The following is a 21,887-nucleotide window of genomic DNA, read 5'->3' on the forward strand; positions in this document are numbered from 1 at the left end:
ATCTGGTGTCCACTGTCTATGCACAGGTATCCACATGTTAATGAATTTTATTGTTAATTTCTGCAGTCAGGCATTATTGTTTAGTTATCTTGTGTTTAGGTTTGGCTTTTCTGTAGTAAAACATGGATTTCACATAATTAGACATGCATATATGTGGAAATGTTTACATAATTATGTACAAATAAAGGGGTTGTCCCCTTTCAGAAAGCTTTCAGCTAGGAGGTAGAGTAGTCCTACAAATACAAACTGAGCAGTATTTACTCTGGTAAAATGAAGTCATGCATAAAACGTAATTTTTTTTATTTTTTTTTTTCATTTAGGATCAGCACTTGCATAACTTTTTTCAGTATTGTCAGAAAACAGAGTCCGGAGCCCAGGCATTAGGAATTGAGCTTGTGAAGTATTTAAAGGTAAATCCAAATAATGATATAATAACATCATCTGAATATAATTATATATTATTTTTACAGTATTGATAACCTACTGTACTTATCCAGTAACGATGTTTCACTTAATATATCACTTCGATGCGTTTTATGATGCAATAAGGTAGACCCTAAAGTTGAGCAAAATGATTAGCAGGACCTTGGTCCAGTAGTCCCTGGTTTAGTATAGCCGACGTGTAGCCAGCATTTTCTTGCTCTGTAGTGACTAATCAAAGAGGATGTGAGGCTTTGGTCCAGCGGTCATGAGCTGCTGATGTGGCCCTTGGACCTGGATAATGCTAATTGTTGCTTAACTTGAGTAGACACAGATTTAGGTGTAGAATTGGATATAATTATACGGAGCATTGGGCAGCCATAAAGATTGCTAAACATACAGTTGGAAATCAAATTAGGGGCAGAAGATGAAGGATGAAATGTGAGCCAATCATTCGGAAACATTTGCTGTATGCGATGCTCTCTTATTCAGTGTAGAAGCACATGCCGCGTGATGAACGTGGACCTATATTTAAAATGAATCTGTCACCAGGTTTTTGCAATCTGATTTGAGAGCATAATAATGTAGAGGCGGAGGACCTGACTCCAGTGATGTGTCACTTGTATGTGGATAATTGCTTTTCTTGTGCCAGGTATACCATGTGGTGGATTAGTTAGTGTGAAGGCAAGTAAAGTTCTAGTTGTACAACATGCTAGAAGTTGTGTTACGCATGATACTTCATACTGACCAATTACTTATTTATGTTTCAGAGCTTGCATGCAATGGAAGGGCATGTCATGATTGCCTTTCTGCCCACTATACTTAACCAAATGTTCAGAGTCCTAACCAGGGCTACCCAGGAGGAAGTGGCTGTCAACGTGACAAGGTAACTCTTTGGGAAATGTATAATACACAGGCTCACACTGTCAGTGCTGAGAGTATCAGCATGTCTGAGAACATGGTAATGTGACAAGGGAAATGGTAACGCCCGCTTGACAATGTATTCATAAATATCTCGGATGAACTACAGAGGAACAGTGAAGCACAGAGTTCTAATAAAAGATACTCTAGACGTCATCCACAGCTCTGCTTTTGATTAGTCGGCCTGGCCTGATTCCACATGTGCATCAGGCCAGCTAATCAAAAGAAGAGCTGCTGATGCCATCAGGTGAGAGGCGGTTCTCAGAGCTCCTGTCCAATGGGGACAGATTTCTTCGGTGGACGATTGACCAGGTCCTGTGAAATGATTTGCACCCACTTTAGTAGTGATCGGTCCCACATTTATGCTGTACCATTAGATGTGAATATTTGCAGTGCATACACATATGTACATGTACACTTCTCCTTTCTACATCTGTACTTTCAAGCACAATGGACTTATTAAACAAACCGTTTACCATCTACATAGAAGCTAAGGCTAAAATCTGACTTCTCTTTTTAGGGTCATTATCCACGTTGTTTCTCAGTGCCATGAAGAGGGGTTGGAGAGCTACTTGAGGTCATACGTTAAGGTATGTTGAGCAATGGTGGTGTATGTTTGTACTTGACTTTTTCAGTTAACATTTGTTGTCTGTCATATTGGACAATATTTATAAGGATGGCTGATTACTATGAACAAATATGGCCTGTAGTGGAAATTATCATTTTATGTCCCGGCCTGTGTTTTGTGAGGTGGCTGCTATGTCTACAATGAAGAAAAGTTCTTCAGCTTTGCAGGAGTCTTTGTCGTGTAGTATAGTGTGTTGTAGTTCATCTATGATAGACCGCAGCCTCCGAAAGTGATGGTTGATTCAATAAATAATGTTAAAAAGGGTCAGGATATTTCAGTCAGATAATGTTTAGTTTCACATAATTTTTATGAGGTCTTTCAGCCAACCATGTGGTTTATCATGCCCCAACCTGTGTGCATTGACCGAGCATTGGGACATTACAAGTGCTAAACTACTTTTTTTAGTGTTAAATGATAGTAAAGGGAAATTGGGCCCAAGTCTATTTCCAGACTGTTAAGTAAGACTAGAATTAGTGATGGGAACGGAAGCTGTACCTGGGGAAGAGGAGTATAGTTAGCACAGAATTCTCATGCTGTGATTATAAGGAGATGCCATGCTAGTATTACGGTGTTTTATACTTCACTAGATGTGTGTGATCTCAGGATGAGGAAAGTTTGATTAAAACAAAAAAGTTCCCGCACATGATGGGACTTAGAAACTCTCTGTAGTGCTCCCATACAATGTACTGAAATGTGCTTTATTCCTCATCGCTCCAATCCTGGCCCAGTTAGTGCTGATGCTATAGATTTCTAAACTATAGTACAAGTGAGCCCTTGTACTTAGCTGTTCAGCTACATAAAATCTCATAGACTTCAGCTGTCGCATGAAATCAATTAGTTGTGCTGCAGAACGTGTCCACGTAGCACGGCCCTCACTCTGTAGATGCGTGAGCACATAGACGGGTGACAGATCGCCATCTGCTTTTGCTAAACATGTTTTTCCTCTTGACGTATGGCCAGTTTCTAATACTGTTGAATCTGTATGTACCAGTATGTCTACAAGGCAGAACCGTATGTCACGTCAGAATACAAGACTGTACACGAAGAGCTGGCCAAGTCCATGACCGCGATCCTCAAGCCTTCCGCTGATTTCTTAACGTGTAACAAGCTTCTCAAGGTACATCTAGTTAGATGTCATATGCCCAGCGTTCATTAAAAGTGTTTTTCACAATTCCTGACATTTAATCCTAGCACACATTCCCTCTCTTAGGTCACTTAGAATTACTACTATAGTAATGCTAGAGAAAATTATTTACTTTAGCCTTTGTTTCTTTCATCACATTTCCAAAGCTCAAAAGTTTCCATACACATGCTTAGTATTTGGTAGCAGGTTCTGTGTTTGGGTTCAGACCGCCACATTGAATATTGGCTTGTCCCGACTGTAAATTGTGCACTCTTCTGCATTGCAGACAGGTGCCAGAGCTGCCTTTCATTGCATGCATTATTCTGGTCCCTAAAACAGACCAAATTATTGCATTCTGTGATTTTTTTTTTTTCCATGCAAGCCATTGATCCATGTTGGAAAGCGGCCATGTGAGACATAATTGACTGTAATGGGTCCATGTGCAGTCCATGGTGCCAGGTTGCAGGTAGTTTTGCCCATTCCTCCTGACAGAACTGGTGTAATTCAGTCAGGTTTGTAGGGCTCCTTGCTTACACAAGCTTTTACAGTGCTGCCCCTAAATTTTTTGGTCAAAGGTCTGACCTTTGTGTTGGCCACTATGTTACCTTCACCTTTACTTTGTTCTTAAGGCATTTTGCTACATCGTTTGAAATATGCTTATGGCCAATTAGAAGACCCACGGAAGCTTTAAATTTAAATTCCTGTCTGATGCCTTGAGATGTTGCTTCAGTATCACCACATATTTTTCCTTCCTCTTAATGGTATCTATTTCCCACCTCCATGCTTCACTCGCCAGATGGGGTTCTTTGGCTTCTAAGCCCTCATCCCTTTACCTCCATGTAACAGATTCCTGGAGGTCCACAATTCTTTTTCTTACGTGTTGGCTCATTTGTTTTGATTTTTTGATGATCTCAAGCAAACCATGACATTGTCCTTAAAATACCGTCACGAGTACACGTCAAATGAACTCTTAACGATGCCGGTTGACCTTTCTGAAGCTTCTAAACCGTGACCTACTTGTCTGCAAGCTACGTAAAGTCACAGGCATCTTGGTGTTTGTAAGCCTCTTGCCCACTAGAATTTTGATTAAGTGATGTATGGATGAAATTATCTAGTTTAACATTTGTAGAAAAAACTGCTTCTGTCCTAATACAAAGTAGATCTGAGAAACAAGTTGCTAAAGTTTATTGACCTGGTGTCTGTGGATGGAACAAATGCGTTTTATTGACTTTCACCTAAGTGTATGTAAACTTAAGACTTAAACTGTGTTTTATCGATTCTAAAAAGAAAGTTGCATATTTTTTACTAAATGTTGCAAACATTGTTGGGATATATATTTTTTACTGTTGCATTCATATGTCATTTAATCTGCTTACATCTTTCTGTGTATTATTTATTTGCAGTATTCTTGGTTTTTCTTTGAAGTTTTGATAAAGTCAATGGCCCAGCACCTTGTTGAGAATTCAAAAGTCAAAGTATGTACTACTCATTATACGGTGTGTGTGTGTATGTATATATATATATGTATATATTATCTGTGAATATTTCATATTTCTGCTGTTATTTTTTCTTATGGTTTAGTACATCTGGATTGTATACAATGCACATTGTATGGAAAGGATGGTGCCGTTTTCAGCGCATTTGCTGTACATGTTATAAAACTAAGGTTAATAAGCTGTGTTACGCTCATTAGAAGAAGGACTCTGAGACCTTTGGGTGGTTTCACACTTAGCATTTTTCAGAAAAACACCACTGTGGTTCCTGATCCTTTTTGAGCTAAGGCCAGAATTGTATTAAAAAAAATAGGAAGTCCTAAGAAAGGACTTGTACTTCTCTGTTGCTGGAACCATTTGGCTTGAATGCTGCATGAAAAACTGCAGTGGTATTTCTCGTTCGCCTTATTGGGGGACACAGAGACCATGGGTGTATGCTGCTGCCACTAGGAGGCTGACACTATGCACAAAAAAAGGTTAGCTCCTCCTCCGCAGTGTACACCCCACCGACCGGCAGGAAGTTCCTCAGTTTAGCTTAGTGTCAGTAGGAGGTGGACACGGGTCTTTCATTAGACCCATATCTACCTCGATGTGCGTCGTTCCTTTTCAGGTTCCAGGAGGGATACAGTGTGAAGAGTCACAACTGTACTCCCACAAAGAGGCTATGAGTACGGCATGTACTGCCACCCCGTATCCTCTTAGTTCTCCGGGCGGACCACAGGCTGAGCACAGGTGTCGTGCCAGCGAAAACGGATGGTCCTTGCCCCCCGCCTCCCACCCACTCGCCCACCAGAGCCTGTCGGTTGGACGAGGCGCGAATATGTAGAAGATGAGCAGACAGCGTGGGATACAGAAGGTACCTTTATTGGAGCACCGGAACATAAAGCCACAAGATGACCCGGGAGCGGCGCCAAAGTAGCGCCGCAGATTCTCGCACTGCTCGCACCGTCCGACGGTCGTCGCATCCCTTTTTGGCCCGGCGGCGGTGCGGGCCTTCTTCACCCCACCGCCGGTACTCTTGTGAGGGTTGCGTCTGGGAGCAGGGCTATGGCGGCGTCTCCTTTAGGGGCGGACGCGGCTGCGTCGCAATTCTTCCGCGCCGCCCTGTGCTGACAGGCGGCCGCCGTTTCAAATTTAGTCCCCGGCTTCAGTTTGGGCCTTCGCGCCCGTCGCGGCCACGCCCCCGTTCATTATCATAGGCCGGCTGCGCTCCCGCCCGTTCCTAAGCCCTCCCACCGCCTCTCTAGTCTTGTGGCTGGGAAGGGGGAGGAGGCGGTTCTTCCCTCTGGTGCAGGCGGCTAGCTCCGCCTTTCTTCTTACACAGAGACCGCGCTTTTTGATTCCTCACATCAGGCTGCCGCCATCTTTGCAGCCTGAAAGCCGGAGACTACAGCAGATGCCATCTTTCGGGGACACCGGACCGTGAGTAGTTCTGCAACTGCAGACTGACACCCTACCCTGCCTTGCTGTCCCCCAACCCTCCAGCACTTCCGCAGGTTTTTTTTTTCGCATGCTCCTCTTGCAATCGCAAATTCCCCTCTGCCGGGACTGCAGCAATCCCGTTCAGCAGGATGCCGTCCAGGAGCCATCTACTGCGCCACGTGAAATCGAACCCCCCATTCCTGGCTGGGCCTCGTCCCTTTCAAAATCTGTGGCAGACCTCACCAGGGTGTCTCAGTCCCTAGTTGGCCGTTCTTGATAAGTTGCCCCTGGACACTTCTGCAGGGTCCAGCAGGTCGCAAGACATTCCATCTGAGCCAGCTAGCAGATGCCGCGAAAGGCCAAGGCAGGATCCACGGCTGGAATCCTCTCCTGGTCTCTCATCGGCACCTAGTCCTTCCCAGCAGTCGCCCTCCCGTGCCTCCTCACCCGAGTCAGGTGTAGCGTTCTCGGATATGTCCTCTGAAGGGATTTTAGAGCTGGATTCTGACCAGGACGCGGACATGAAGGTTACAGTACAGAACCTCATTGCTGCGATTAACCACACCTTCGAAATATCTGACTCCCCTGCGAAATCCTCAGATCAGGAGGTTTCGTTCAGACGGGCATAAACACTATCCAGGGTATTCGCCTTCCACTTTGAGTTTGGCAAGATCCTTGCCAGGGAAAGAGAAAATCCGTCCAGGCGATTTCAAAGAGGGAAGCGTCTCGGCGTGCTGTATCCGTTGGCTAAAGAGCTCTCTGACAACTGGTCTGCTTCCCTGTCGGTGGACGCACCCGTGTCCAGACTTTCTAATAACACGTTTCTCCCGCTTTCAGGTGTAGCGTCACTAAAGGATTCTAATGATAGAATTATAGAATCCTTGGCAAAGTCAGCATTCGCGGCGGCTGCAGCGGCGCTATGTCCAGTCTTTGCCTTATCTTGGGTGGCAAAGGCCATAGCCACTTGGGCAGAGGATCTCCGTAAGGGCATCCTAGATAAGGCCCAACCAGAGCAATTGACCGATCTGGCCAACCAGATTTCCCATGCAGGGGATTATCTGCTTTCTGCTTCCTTGGATGCCGCGTCTCGCGCTGTTCAGGCGTCAAGCAACATTGTGGCAATCCGACGTTCAATTTTGCTCAAGGCTTGGCAGGCGGACTTGTCTTCTAAAAAGTTTCTTACCAATCTGCCTTTTCATGGAGCGCGTCTCTTTGGGTCCCAGCTGGACCAGATTATTAAGGACGCCACTGGAGGCACGAGTTCTCTCCTCCCTCAGTCCAAACCTCGCAGACCCCCGCCAAGGCGTCAGTTTCGGCCCTTTCGGGCTTACCGCCGCTTCAATACGGCAGAGAACTTCTCTAACCAACAAAGACCACAGGTACGCCAGGATAGAAAGACGGTGTCCTTCAGACCCACTCCCTCCTGGCGAACTCACTCCTCCCAGGGCAGACCCTCCAGGTCCAGATGTGGACGGTCCACGTCAGCATGACTGTCAACGAACTCCCGAGGGTCCCTCCCAATTGGGAGGTCGACTCCGTTTCTTCAGGGATACCTGGCTGGCCTCAGTAGAGGACGCTTGGGTCAGGGAGCTTGTATCTTCAGGGTACAAGATAGAGTTCATTTCTCGTCCACGGGATCGCTTCTTCGAGTCCCGTCCTCCAAAAGATCCAGCCTTAGTTCTGGGGTTCTTGCATCCATCCCCTCTCTCCTCAGTTCCGGGGTGATTGTGCCCGTTCCCGAATCAGAACGTTTCACAGGGTTTTCTTCAAACCTGTTCGTGGTGCCGAACAAAGGCGGGACAGTTCGCCCCATCTTGGACCTCAAATTACTCAACAGGAGAGCCCGACTGCGTCATTTCCGAATGGAGTTTCTTCAGTTATTCGCTTCCATGGAGACGCAGGAGTTCATGTGTTCAATAGACATTCAAGATGCCTATCTACATGTTCCCATATTCTCCGGGCATCAGAAATTCCTGCGATTCGCCAGGAACATTATCAATTTTGTGCACTGCCGTTCGGTCTTGCCACCGCACCCAGATCATTTACAGAGATCATGGCGGCGTTGATGGCCTGGTGGAGAATCAGAGGTCTCGTTCTTTTTCCGTACCTCGACGACATTCTGATCAAAGCTCCATCCTTTCGTCAAGCTCGCCAAAGTCTTACCTGACCAATTTCGGGTGGCTCATCAACGAAAAGAAGTCCTGTCTTGTCCCGACACAACGTCTTGTGTTTCTGGGTCTATTGTTCGACACTCGTCGATCGAGGGTTTTTCTCCCTCAAGAGAAAATTGGCTCCCTGCAACGGGATGTACGATCGCGGCAGCTCATGAGACTTCCATCTCTCCGGACGACCATCAAAGTCCTGGGAAAGATGGTGGCGGCAACAGAGGCGGTCCCCTTTGCCCAATTTCACTCCAGACCTCTCCAACTCGCCATCCTATCCCGGTGGAACAGGTCTGTCCTTTCCCTGGATCGCCCATTTCGTCTTTCAAACCATGTCAAGCAGTCCCTCAATTGGTGGCTGACGTCTCCTCTCATCTCCCTAGGACGGTCATTCCTCCCCTTTCACTGGCAGATTGTGACAACGGATGCCACCCTCCTCGGCTGGGGGGGCAGTGTTCCGCAATCACACTGTTCAGGGTCGTTGGTCAACTCAGGAGTCAGCCCTGCCATTCAACGTCCTCGAGATACAAGCGATTTATCTGTCTCTCGTTCACTGGGAGAGACTTCTCAGGGGACTGCCTATCCGGATTCAGACAGACAATGCCATGGTGGTGGCATATGTCACACGCCAGGGAGGGACGCGGAGTGTCTCAGCCCTGGCAGAAATGTCCAAGATTCTTCATTGGGCGGAGGCTTCAGTCCCGGCAATATCCGCGGTACACATTCCCGGCGTGGACAATTGGGCCGCCGATTTCTCAGCCGCGAGGATCTCGCGGCGGGAGAGTGGTCCCTACATCCGGAAGTATTTCTTCAACTTGCCGTCGTGGGGAACCCCGGACGTAGATCTGCTAGCTTCTCGCCTCAACAGAAAAGTTCCACAGTTTGTATCCAGGGCTCGAGATCCTCTCGTGGTGGGCGCCGACGCTCTGGCCATTCCTTGGTCACAGTTCGAGCTCCCCTACCGGTTTCCTCCCCTGCCTCTTCTTCCCAGGCGGCTGAAGAAAATCAAGGCGGAAGGAATTTCAGTCCTCCTCTTCGTCCCGAATTGGCCCAGTAGGGATTGGTTCGCGGACATCGCCAACCTTCTCGCGGACGCCCTCTGGAAGCTTCCAGACTGAGCAGATCTGCTGTCTCAAGGTCCGTTTTGCCACCCCAATTCTCGGCCACTCAATTTAACGGCGTGGCTGTTGAGGCCGAGGTTTTGCAACGATCAGGATTTTCCGATCGAGTTATTCATACCATCATCCGAGCCAGGAAGCCATCGTTTTCCAAGATTTATTGGCGTTCTTGGAAGAACTATTTCACTTGGTGCGAGATCAATTACATTCCGCCCATGTGTTTTTTCGCTCCCTTCTGTCCTGGCGTTCCTTCAAGCGGGGCTGGATGCGGGTCTTGCCCTCAGCTCTTTAAAAGGTCAAGTGTCGGCGCCGTCCATTTTATTTCGGAAGACGTTGGCTCCCGTCCTCAGGTTAAAACCTTCCGTCAAGGTGTGGCTCACATGGTTCCTCCGTACTGAGCGCCCGTAGATCCATGGGATCTTAATCTGCTTCTCGAGGTTCTACAAGGTCCTTCCTTTAAACCTCTCTGGGATGTTTCCCTTTCTCTCCTTTCGTGGAAAGTAGCCTTTCTGGCAGCCATCACATCCATCCGGCGCGCGTCGGAATTGGCGGCCCTCTCTTGCCGCTCTCTTGGTACTCTACCAGGACAAGGTAGTTCTGCGGCCTCCGCCCTCTTTCCTTCCTTAGATTGTGTCCACTTTCCACCTGAATGAGGACATTGTTCTCCCGTCCTTTTGTCCGGGTCCAGCTCACCCTCGGGAGCGGTCCTTGAACAAGCTGGACTTGGTCAGGGCGATGAATGTCTACCTAACTAGGATGACTTCTTGCGGAAGACAGATTCTTTCTTCATCATTCCAGATGGGACGCGGAAAGGTCACCCGGCCTCCAAAGCTACTATTGCTCGCTGGATCAGATCGGCAATTTTGGAGGCCTACCGGGTCAAACAACGAGTGGTCCCTCCGGGAATTAGAGCGCACTCTACCCGGGCAGTGGGTGCCTCCTAGGTGGTACGTCACAGAGCTTCCGCGCTGCAGCTTTACGAAGCTGCAACCTGGTCATCGGTTCACACATTTGTAAAATTCTACAAGGTCCATACCTACGCTTCGGCAGATGCCAGCCTAGGTAGAAGGATCCTGCAGGCTGCGGTAGTGAGTCCGCTGGCCTGATGGAAGTTTGTTTTTCCCACCCCAGGGACTGCTTTGGGACGTCCCATGGTCTCTGTGTCCCCCAATAAGGCGAACCAGAAAACAGGATTTTTGGGTTGCTTACCGTAAAATCTGTTTCTCGGAGCCTTCATTGGGGGACACAGCACCCTCCCTTGTTCTACAACTCTTGTTATTATGTTGGTTGGTTTGAGTTGTCTGTTCTGTTTTCAATCTATTCTGTTACTTCTCCTACTGCTTTCTCACTAACTGAGGAACTTCCTGCCGGTCGGTGGGGTGTACACTGCGGAGGAGGAGCTAACCTTTTTTTGTGCATAGTGTCAGCCTCCTAGTGGCAGCAGCATACACCCATGGTCTCTGTGTCCCCCAATGAAGGCTCCGAGAAACAGATTTTACGGTAAGCAACCCAAAAATCCTGTTTTTTGCAAAAATAAAGATTTACAGCCGCACTTGAAGGGATATTTCACAGTTGGACATCAGTTGGACATCACTTGACCGACATGTGATGGTTATATATATATGTAATCACTTAATACAGTGGAAAAACACTTTCATAGCTCACAGCACAATGAGTTTTGGTTGCTTACAGCTCATGCATGTTGTTTTACGTTATAATTTTGCTTATTTTCTGATAGTGTCTTACTAATGAAATAATGTAGCATGCTGTGTGGTTTTTTCAGTACGTTTTGTAACGTTTAAAGTTGAACACTTTTCTCCATACCACAGAGTAATCCCTTTTGGCTCTGGGTGGCAAATATATATAAATCCAGAGTGCCACAATTAAGGTGAAAATTAGATGGTTGGTGTCACCACAAAATACAACCCTGGAAGCAAATTTCCGTTTCCATAAATGAGTTCCATCCTGTTGTGGTTTTATTTTTACCCCTGAAAAAAAAAAAAATCCAGCTACAAGGAAAATCTATAGATAGATATTTTCATTGTAGCTAGAATTTCTTTTGCAGATCATTTAAACAGGTATATACCTGCACACGAACACACACAGTGTTTATATATAATGTGCACACAAGCTACTCACAAAAAGTTGGTGATATTTGGCTTTCGGGCGAAATTTATGGAAGGCGTGACAAGTTCACTATACAGTCCTCATACACGTTAGCAGGGTGAGCAATGGGACATGTAGCTAAACCCCCTGTGGTCTTTAAGAAAAGAGGCTGTAAAATTGTGACCTTCTTTTATTGATTGCAGATGTGACAGGAAAGGGTGAAACTATAGGATGCAATAACAGGAGCATTTCAGAATATATAACTGCACAGAGCATAAAAATACAGATAGTCTGCAATACACAGTAACATGAGGTAATACATAGGTACCATGAGGTAATACATAGGTATCATAAGGTAATACATAGCTGATGATTACCTATTTAATACAACAAACGTTATAAACACAGGATTATAACACCTAGATAGTGCTTACCAACTATGCTTAGAGCAGGCTGTTTAAGAAGCATGAAGAACACGAATGGTGTAGTTTCTCCTAAGACACGTGGAGGAATAAAGGCTGCTGTTCCCCTCACAGTGTCATAAACAAGACTATGATGTAACAGGAACAATCCCACAATACATTGCAAATTAAACTAGAATCTCTGCATTAACCGGCCAACAGGTGGTGCCGTTACCTTACAGTATGAAATATATGAAGGATTAATACTCACAAAAATGACTTTCTAGACAGCAATTATATGGCTGGACAGAACATTCAAATTACAGTGATATTTTATCAAGAAAGTATGGCATTTAAGTAGAAGCAAGCAATGGTGATTTCTTTATCTCAAATAATTTACTGAAACAAAAGCCAACAACTGTGGTGTGTATATGCCCCCCACAAATATAAAATATCTCAATAACTTGTCATGTGGCCTTGAGCATCAATTACGGCTTGACAACAGCGTCTCATGCTGTTCACAAGTTGAGTTATTGTCTGCTGAGGCGTGGCATCCCACTCTTCTTCAAGGGCGTTCTTCGAGTAATTGAGGTTTTGGGGTACAGATTTATGAACCTCTGCACCGCAACTCTGCTAATACCATAGGTTTTCCTTGGGATTCAGGTCTGGAGAAAGTGCTGGCCACTCCATTTTCCTAATGATTCAACATCAATAAGCTGGAGCATTGTTATCCATGAGGATGAAATTAATCCTGTGTGGTTCATGCAGAGGCAAAATGACTGGATTAATGCTGCTATTGAATTAGTAGGGGCTTGTTACTGTACCATTCACAAAGTATAAGGCAGTTCTGAATTAACTAGACACACCTACCCACAATGTAACACCACCACCACCACCACGAAAGGCTCGTCTGGTGACACCAGTGGCTGATGCATAGCGCACTTCTTGCATCTGCTCAACGTGAATCGACTTTCATCAGTGAATGGCACAGAGGCCCATTGGTCCCTTGTAGATGCTCTCTGGCTCATGGTGGTGTGGTGAGGTACACTTGCAGGTCATCTAGCATGCAAATCACACTGATGTAAATGGTTTTGAATGGTCTGACGTGACCCTTGGGTGCCTATCACCTCTCTTAAATGTGCATGTAGTTGTGCGGCATTCATCATCTAGTCTTGAAGGACAATGTCTACAATAAAATGGTCATCAGTGTGGGATGTGGCCAAAGGAAGTCTACTTCTCAACTTTTCTGTGACTCTTCTAGTTTCTCTGTATCTCTGTTACAACCTGCTGATGACACTATGTGACACTCTATGCTCAGTGGCACTTCGATCTGAGAACATTCTGCTTGAAGCCTCGCAATGGCGAGGTACCGTTGATCTATTGTTAGGTGTCGTCTTGGTCTCATGATGTCAAAATGTGAACAGCATGATGAGGAGGACTGTTTAATACCATTTCTAATTGAACCCTGAGATCTATTGACTGATTCATGGCTCAAACACCTATTGTGAATTTTGCCATTAAGCTCTTTATTAGTGAACAGCAAGTTGTGCAAAAAATATTGAATCGTTGAACAGTTGGACACGTGCATTCAAAAGTTTAGAGAAGGTCACATTAAATTAACCTGAATATGTTAGAGTGCATTTTAGTTTCATCTTGAAATTTTGCCCATAAACCAAATATCCCTAACTTTTTTGAGTAGTGTTTGTGTGTGTGTGTATGTATATGCGCGTGTGTGTGTGTATATGTATGTATGTATGTATGTATGTATGTGTGTATATATATATATATATATATATATATATATATATATATATATATATATATATATATATATATATATATATATTATACACACTTGTAGGTTTTTTCCTCTTGCGGTGATGAATAGACATTGGTGTGAGGCTGGTCAAGGTGTCTATGTCATGGCGACCCTTCAGCACCCCATTATGTTATAGGAGTGATGTCAGCTTTACAAGGTTATTCATCACCCTGTGTAAAACCGCTTAAATGCCACAGTCTTTATTTACTAGTGCGCCTACTGGGTTAAACAGCTGAGATTGGAGTTATGGTACATCTGACCCCAGCTGAAGATGGTGCATTTACTGTTTTTATGCCATTTTTGTGCAGTAACAGTACTGCGTGCTACACAAGCTATCTGCCCAGATCTCCAGAGGGTAAAATCAACCTGTCTTTTGATATATCTATAAATACTTGTACTCATTTTGTTCCATCATTTCATAACTTTTCCATTGTCTTGTTCCTCTGTTATTCTTCTGGGAAATCAGTTAATACATTTAAACTTGGCTGTTACCATTACCCTTGCCAAAAAGAGTTGTTTTTTTTTTTTGGACAATTGAACAATATCATTACAAAGATTTTTTTTTTTTTGGACAATTGAACAATATCATTACAAACTAAATATTGTTTTAGCCAAGCTAAAAGCAGAATGGTAATGTCCAGTTGACAGTATATTCATGTGTTGCCAGGAAAAATAGCTGAGATTTAACAAAGCATGATCTAGGATTGATATTTCTTGATAAATATGATCATTTACTAAAGCAGAGAAGTTAGAAGTTCTGTAACAAATTCAACAAATCTCATCTAAAAGGAAAGAACTCATTTTATGTTTAAGTCAAAATTTTTTGGAGTTGGAAGACGTATTAAAGAAAGGAGCACGAATCCAGTCTGGCTTGTTACTATACTTTATTTTTCGTCTTTCCAGTTACTAAGGAACCAAAGATTCACTGCTTCTTTTCATCATGCGGTAGAAACCCTGGTTAACATGCTTATGCCACACATCACACACAAATACAAGGACAATCCCGAGGCTTCCAGAAATGCTAATCACAGCCTTGCATTCTTCATAAAGGTAAGAAGGTTCGATCTTTATAGGTATAATGTTATATAAACTGAGTCATTATATAGGTATGTTACTGGCATTGAAAAATGATCATGAACGCCTTACACAAGATATTATGTATTATGGAAATTAATTATCTGTTCTGTTTTACAGAGGTGCTTCACATTTATGGACCGGGGTTTTGCTTTCAAGCAAATTAACAACTATATGAGTTTTTTTTCACCGGGAGATCCAAAGGTAAGCCTGGTCTCTCCTGTATTTTAGGCATGGTGTACTTTTGAATGTCTATTGGTTGACCTCAAGGGCAACAGTTTTATACACTTGATTCTGGAGGAAAGCTGGTCTGCGTGTGAGGAGGTTTAGCGCCTCTATATCGGCTTGTTTCCCGCTATCATTGTGCTTCCTTTGTGTGATTTCTCCAGACGCTGTTTGAATTCAAGTTTGAGTTTCTGCGAGTTGTCTGCAATCATGAACACTACATTCCCTTAAACTTGCCAATGCCATTTGGAAAGGGTAGGATCCAAAGATATCAAGGTATTTATAACTGTGCTTCTCTCATGATGTGCCTAACCGAGATTGCTAAAATGCTTCCTCTTCTTGTGGAAGGAGTGCGTTTGCTACTAGCATGGAGTATATATGGCCAGTTATAGGCCTCCCACTCATTTTACTACTGCTTTACAACAGAAGTGGTCAACCTGGCGGCTTCAAGACATGGCCCTTGACTCCATTAAAAGGTTAAATCAGGACCAGGTAAAAGTGTGGACAAACAGATGTCCTTTTTTTTGCTGGGGGGGGGATTGTTCACTGGGTTTTCATATATTCTATTTAGCAGACAGCAGGTTTGAACTAATCAATTCTTCCAATATTTGTTCTTGTTTTGCCAAAATACTTATAGAGGAAACATAAAAAGCCTATACATAAATAAATAAAAATTCATACAAAACAACTTTTAAATATCAAAAAAATAGCACAAAACCCCCATAACAAATGAAAAAATAGTTATTCTATTCCTTGAATGGGCAAAATGAGTACACGAACGTTCATGCCAGGCCATTATCCTGGGGAGGCAACCATACCTTATAAATTTGCTAGGAACCCCAGATGAGCGTCCCATTCTTCGTCCATTGTCTGTTGGGAAGAAATCGATAAAATGCTTCATTTTCTACTGTAAGTACATTTAGGGAAAAACAAATCTGATTTTACTATTTTCTTATAAATACTATTGTCATCTAGATCAGCATCTAGTGTTGGTCCATAAGTCTTCATTTTTTGTAGTTACCAATTGAAATTCTTTGCCATAGTCCATCTCCATACCCTTTTTCCCCCACTTTTTTCCCATTTCTAAGTAATTGTGGGAGCCGTTCTACCTCTTACAACCAACATTAAACATCTCTGTGTTGACTCATATTGATAAATGATATGTTGAGAATCGTGTTAGCAGGTAGAGTTTATATTGTACGATTTTTTTTATTTTCCACTTTGTTTATTTTCATCAATTAGTGTTTCTTTCGCCAACAATGGAGTCATTAGACCCTTCTGTAGGTAGGTGCAGGATTTGAAGTGTGTGGCAGTTTTTGCAGTTCTCTAGCTTCAGTATTTTAGTTTGCTGTTACATTATTTTATTTCTTTATCTGTAGCAATAAAAAAAAAAGAACCGGAATCAAATTAATTGCCAGTCTTGTCATCTGTTGTAACGGGGTAGCTAACAGATGATGAGCTATTTATCTTGTTATATGTGACGGTATTTTGAACGTGTTCCCAGTGCTACTAATGAGTGTCACTAATATGCTCGGCTCATATCATTAAACTGCTGACTGGTTTGTTACCAAGATATTACACTGTGAAATTCATGAACATAATGTCTTTATTTATTAGCTTTTAATTAATCCCTGGTTCCTCCTACAGATCTGCAGCTTGACTACACATTGACAGACGAGTTCTGCAAGAACCATTTCTTGGTGGGCCTCCTCCTTAGGGAGGTGGGAAACGCACTGCAAGAGTTCCGAGAAATCAGGCAAATTGCCATAAGTGTGCTGAAGAGCCTGATGATCAAGCACTCTTTTGATGATCGATATTCTACCAGAGTATGTGAAATCTGAGCAAGATGACATTTACCAATATAAGGGATCCAGCTATGGATTACATATGATTAGTATTGTATATGATAGAAAAACTAATGAAGTGCAGTGCACTCAGAAAAAAAAATATATAAAAAAAACCCTTCTACATTCTTGCAATACTTTTTGCGATTTAAAGGGATCGTGTCATCAGGTTTGGCCACTAAAAAATGCAGCCACTGCCTTTCAGTCAGGGCTCATCTACAGCATTCTATAATGCTGTAGATAAGCCCCTGGTCCGACCTGAAAGATAAGAAAAAATAAGTTTTTTTATTCTCACCCGGGGCAGCAGTCCGGTCCGATGGGTGTCGCAGGTCCGGGTCCGGCGCCCTCCCAACTTCTTGCGATGCCAGCCTCCGCCTTTCATCTCTGTCCTGTTGAGGGCAGATTAAAGTACTGCAGTGCGCAGGTGCTGGGTCTCTGTGACCTTTCCTGGCACCTGCACACTGCAGTACTTTGCTCTGCCCTCAACAGGGCAGAGAAGAACACCTGCGCAGGAGCGAGAGGCATGAAGCAAGCAGGAGGACAGCATCACAAGAAGATGGGGGGCGCCGGGCTCGGACCTGCGACACCCATCGGAACCCCCCCCCCCCACCGGGTAAGTATAATAAAACTTATTTTTCTTATCTTTCAGGCCGGACCAGGGGCTTATCTACAGCATTATAGAATGCTGTAGATAAGCCCTGAAAGGTAGCGGCCAAAACAACTGACAGGTTCGCTTTAAAGGGTTTCTGTAAAATGCATCAACAGTCTTCCAGAGATGACAGATAGTGAACATCCATAATATTTAATTAGCTAATATTTGGCCACCACTGAACTAAAGTGAATATATTGTCAGAAAATTACCTATTTAAATCATGTTTTTTCAGTTATGTGTATTTTTTTTTATTTGTTTTTAAATCTTTATTAAGATAAAAAAATAGAAATATTACAATTTTCACACTAACCATTGGGTCTATTTTAGACTATGATTTTCAATCATTTTAGGAAGTGTTTAGAGCAGTTTTCTTATCAGAGGCAGGGTTACAATGACATGCAATACCTCCATATACAGCTGATAACATAGGAGTTACCATTCACAATAGGTGATGTCACTTCTGACCCTACTACCCCTACCAACACTTGTGTCATCAAAGGTAGGGCTTCATCAAACACTCAATGCTTCTAAAGTGGCACCCATCCCAGGGACTATGCATTCAAAAGAGCAGAGAATCGGAGGACTTCCTGAATAATAAAGCAGACTAGCTAGAAGTTCAGATAGTCAAGAGAATCCGAGGTGAACCAACACAAGGTTTTTTGGGAACATCAATCCTGGTGTATCTAACTTATGGTCAAAGATATTATGAACAAAGGACTCTTACTAGCTGTAGAAGCCTAAAACAGTGTGGACCGCCAGCATCTATCACTGCAAGGTAAAAAAAAGAGTAGCTGAGTGAAGCAGTCACCACTGCTTCGTGTTGAAAGATCCCTGCTAAAGGTTTAAATCACAAACCAAAAGGGAGCTATCTTCCTCCATCACAAAAAGCTAGAGTAAAGCTACCTGGACTGCTTGAGGGATACTCTAAGCAAAGAAGTCACTTACAGAAGAAAAGATTCCAGCTGCTAGATAGAGAAATGCACACAATTCTTGTTGCTTTGCCAAATGGAGAGGTCTGTGTTGGTAGGCCTTGCTCAGTCAAGGAGTGGTCAGAGACCTGTCTAGTTCACCTGTAAAATTCACCCTACTGTGGGGATTCAGTTAGCTGGATTGAATCATCTAGGATAGGACCAGAGTACCCTCTGGTACTTGTGTACAAAATGACCTACAACACATTATCTGATAGATGGTTTGACAATGGTCATTGTGCCTATTGGATTGCGTTCATGATCAGCCCTATGAAATGCCTCACTTGTTATGCTTAGGTGCTCAGAAAAATGGTCAGAGTACCCTCTGGATTGCCTGTGTGACATTCCGTATGGAGAATCTCGGTTAGCTTGACTAACTCTACAAGAAAGAGGCAATTGTCCTAGGAGGTGGCCATACTTCCATCAGGATATGTTACATGCTACCTACAGCTGGGAAGTCTTATGCCTTTGTTCTGACTCGCTTATTAAAGTGTCTGGTCTGCTAGTGTGATATACCCTTCGTGGAGTTTCGCTTGGTCGTGCCAGCTAGCTGAGGGAAACAGAACAAGCATCCCCATGGTCTCAATGTGGTGTTCTTGCTCACTCAGGAGAGTTGTCAGTACAAATTTCTTCACTTGGATGATGCATCCAGCAGGACAGTCTTGCTCACCTGAAATATACTGAGAAGAGGTCCGAGTAACATTTGGCTCAGTCATGTGATATGACCTAACAATGAGAGCTAGGAAGAGGAAGGGTCGGAGCCTACTCAGATGGAGGGAGTAAACCAGGGTGAGGTAGATTGGCCAGTGAGAGAGGTACCATGTCTAGTCTTCATCTGAAGCAGGGGACCAAATTAAGTGTCTCAGCCCTGCCGAAGAGCCAAGAGTGCCACTGACCGCACCAGGGAGGCCAAAAGTGGATAAGTTCACAATCTGCAAGAGCCAGCAAGGAATACCAGCCATCAGAAAAGGAAATGGCAAGGTAATAAACTGGACCCGCCTCTAGATTGCTGAGGGATGAGAACGCCACAAGCCCAAGAGAACCAAAGAAAGAGACTCATTTAACTGTCCTGGGGAGGCTTGATCTTGTAATTCCGTGAATCCCGTATCCATCTTCTGTTCCATGTAACGTGCAACGCTCTCTAGTCAGGTAGGAATGAGTCAAAACGCCAAGGGTAATCCACCCCGGTACCTGGTCACCGAGTGTGTTAAAGTACAGTTGTCATGAGGTGCGTGGCCTGAGCGGCATGTGAGGAGGACGTGTGCCCGCTGAGCTCCCGCATATACCTGCTTCATTCAGCCGTTTCGTCCCCACAGCACGGTTATTATAACCCCTGGAGGCTGCACCGGAGTCGGTAGACACCGCGGGGCACCGGAGATCGCTGCTTCACCCCAGGATATGGGGAAAAGAGCTCAGAGAAGGGTGGCAGGAGAGGCCGGAGCGGGGAGCCAAGATGGCGCCGCCGCCACAGCGCGCGCCTTAGAGGAGGCCGCAGAAGACAGCGCGGCTAGGAACAGGGCAATGGCGGCCAGGCTGCAGCGCTTTGCCCGCACGGCTGAGGCAGAACAGGAGTCTCTCCAGGACTCTGATATGGACCAGGAGATTGTGGCAGAGGACATGAGCCCCGGAATGGGGGAGGAGGAGGAGGCTGCCCATGCTAGAGTGCAAGGGGGGAAGGGAGCTGAGCCTAGCTGGAGTGATCTGGTGGAAAGAAATAAACAGCACCTCACAGCCTTGCAATTACAAGTTCCAGACGAGCCCACCAATAAAGATGTAATGCTGGCAGTGGTGCACTGTGGGACTGCGATCTCACATGTCCTGACGCAACTGGGCTTTCTGCAGGAGTCCATGCAGACTGTGCGACATGACCTGCACAGTGTTAGAGACAGAACAAGCCAGCTGGAAAAGCGTATGGGTGCTGTGGAGAATTCGGCCTCTGACTCAGGACAGCACTGTACAGAGCTCAAGAAGGATATGGCAGCTGTCTGGGCTAAAACTGATGACCTTGAAAATAGATCCAGACGGAATAATGTTCGTATTGTGGGCATGCCAGAGCGCTGTGAGGGAAAGAATCCTACTGCCTTCATTGAAACATGGCTTAAAGAAACAGTAGGTGTGGACAATCTAACACACCTGTATGCAGTGGAAAGAGCACACAGAGTCCCGACTCGGCCCCCCCTCCCTGGTCATCCACCAAGACCTGTGCTGGCTAAAATCCTTCATTACAGGGACAGAGACGTTATCCTTAGATACTCGAGAGAACACCCTGACCTTACAATGGAGGGATCCAGAGTCTCCTTTTACCCGGACTTTTCGCCGGAAGTTCAGAAGATGAGAGCGAAGTTCATAGACATCAAGAAGCGTCTGAGAGCCTGTGGCGTCAAGTACTCCATGTTTTTCCCGGCTAAATTGCGTGTTGAGGCCTGGACTAAAAGCCACTTTTTTCTGGACCCCAGGGAAGCTGTGGACTGGTTGGACCTTAACGAGCGACAATTGAGGAAGGAGAGGAAGGAGCAGGAATGTGGCTGATGGTTTCTTGACCTGCTTAGTTGTTATGGAGTCATGCGGTTGGAGACTGCGGTCCTGATGCAATGGACTGCCTAAGAAGTTATATTTCTATTTATTCTTTTATTACTCTGTTATATGCTGTTTTTTTAATAATTTGTGGTCCTTATGGGGCCTTAGTCTGAATACGGATAAGGGAAAATGCAAAGTGCTGTGGGGTTATATCCTGTCAAATGCGGGTAGTGAACAGGAATTGAAGCGCCTGCTGAATGGGGTGGAAGGGTTCGACAGTACCCTTACTTGTTGCACCCTTGGTTCAGCCCAAGGAATTGTTGGAGGGTGTTTTTTGGGGGGAGGGGGGAGGGATTGGGTTCAAAATGTCCTTTGGCATACTTGTACATTTCAATATTGGCTATGGTACGGCCGGGGGGGGAGATGGTAGGCAATATGCTATGGTACGATAATGGCTGATTTTAAGATACTTAGTTGGAATATCAGGGGGTTGAAGTCGCCAGTAAAACGACAGGCCATATTCTCCTTCATAGCGGACCAGAAACCGGCGGTTGTTTGTTTGCAGGAGACGCATCTCACACAGGAGACGCTGGAAATTCTGGATAAGAGATGGGTACAGGCGGGCTTTCACTCTACTCATTCCCAATACTCTAGGGGGGTTAGTATATTGATTCACTCCAGGACTCAATTTAAGTGCCACCGGGTGGTGGTGGACACAGAGGGGCAATTCGTCCTTTTATCTTGTACAATCTTTTCCACCCCACTGGTGTTGACATCTATATATATACCTCCGCCTTATAGCAGTAGAGTTATCTATAAAGTTCTGGCCATTCTGAGAGATTTTCCGGGGGTTCCGCATTTGGTGGTGGGAGATTTTAATAATATTCTGGATTCACATTGGGACAGGGGTAGCCATGAACCTCTGAGGCTGGGAGGTAATCTTACGCCATTTGGGGTTCTTGTGCGGGAGATAGCTTTGACCGACTTGTGGAGA

At 44.7% G+C, this 21,887-nt stretch overlaps 1 protein-coding gene across 11 annotated transcripts in view; it reads left to right on the plus strand.

Moving 5' to 3' along the window:
• Positions 1-21,887, plus strand: part of DOCK9 (dedicator of cytokinesis 9) — a 345,565-nt gene that overhangs the window by 219,295 nt on the left and 104,383 nt on the right. For all 11 annotated transcript variants that reach the window (XM_073569540.1, XM_073569534.1, XM_073569535.1 and 8 more), the window contains exons 22-31: positions 1-26; positions 321-410; positions 1,191-1,306; positions 1,862-1,931; positions 2,961-3,086; positions 4,496-4,567; positions 14,517-14,663; positions 14,808-14,891; positions 15,077-15,188; positions 16,560-16,738. The exon at positions 1-26 is cut by the window's left edge. In XM_073569540.1, the coding sequence (XP_073425641.1) occupies positions 1-26; positions 321-410; positions 1,191-1,306; positions 1,862-1,931; positions 2,961-3,086; positions 4,496-4,567; positions 14,517-14,663; positions 14,808-14,891; positions 15,077-15,188; positions 16,560-16,738 (1,022 nt within the window). The remainder of the gene's footprint in view (positions 27-320; positions 411-1,190; positions 1,307-1,861; positions 1,932-2,960; positions 3,087-4,495; positions 4,568-14,516; positions 14,664-14,807; positions 14,892-15,076; positions 15,189-16,559; positions 16,739-21,887) is intronic.

The sequence above is a fragment of the Dendrobates tinctorius genome, unplaced genomic scaffold (genome assembly GCF_039654945.1).
Source record: "Dendrobates tinctorius isolate UK_male_01 unplaced genomic scaffold, ASM3965494v1 ptg000026l, whole genome shotgun sequence".
Classification (NCBI taxonomy): domain Eukaryota; kingdom Metazoa; phylum Chordata; class Amphibia; order Anura; family Dendrobatidae; genus Dendrobates; species Dendrobates tinctorius.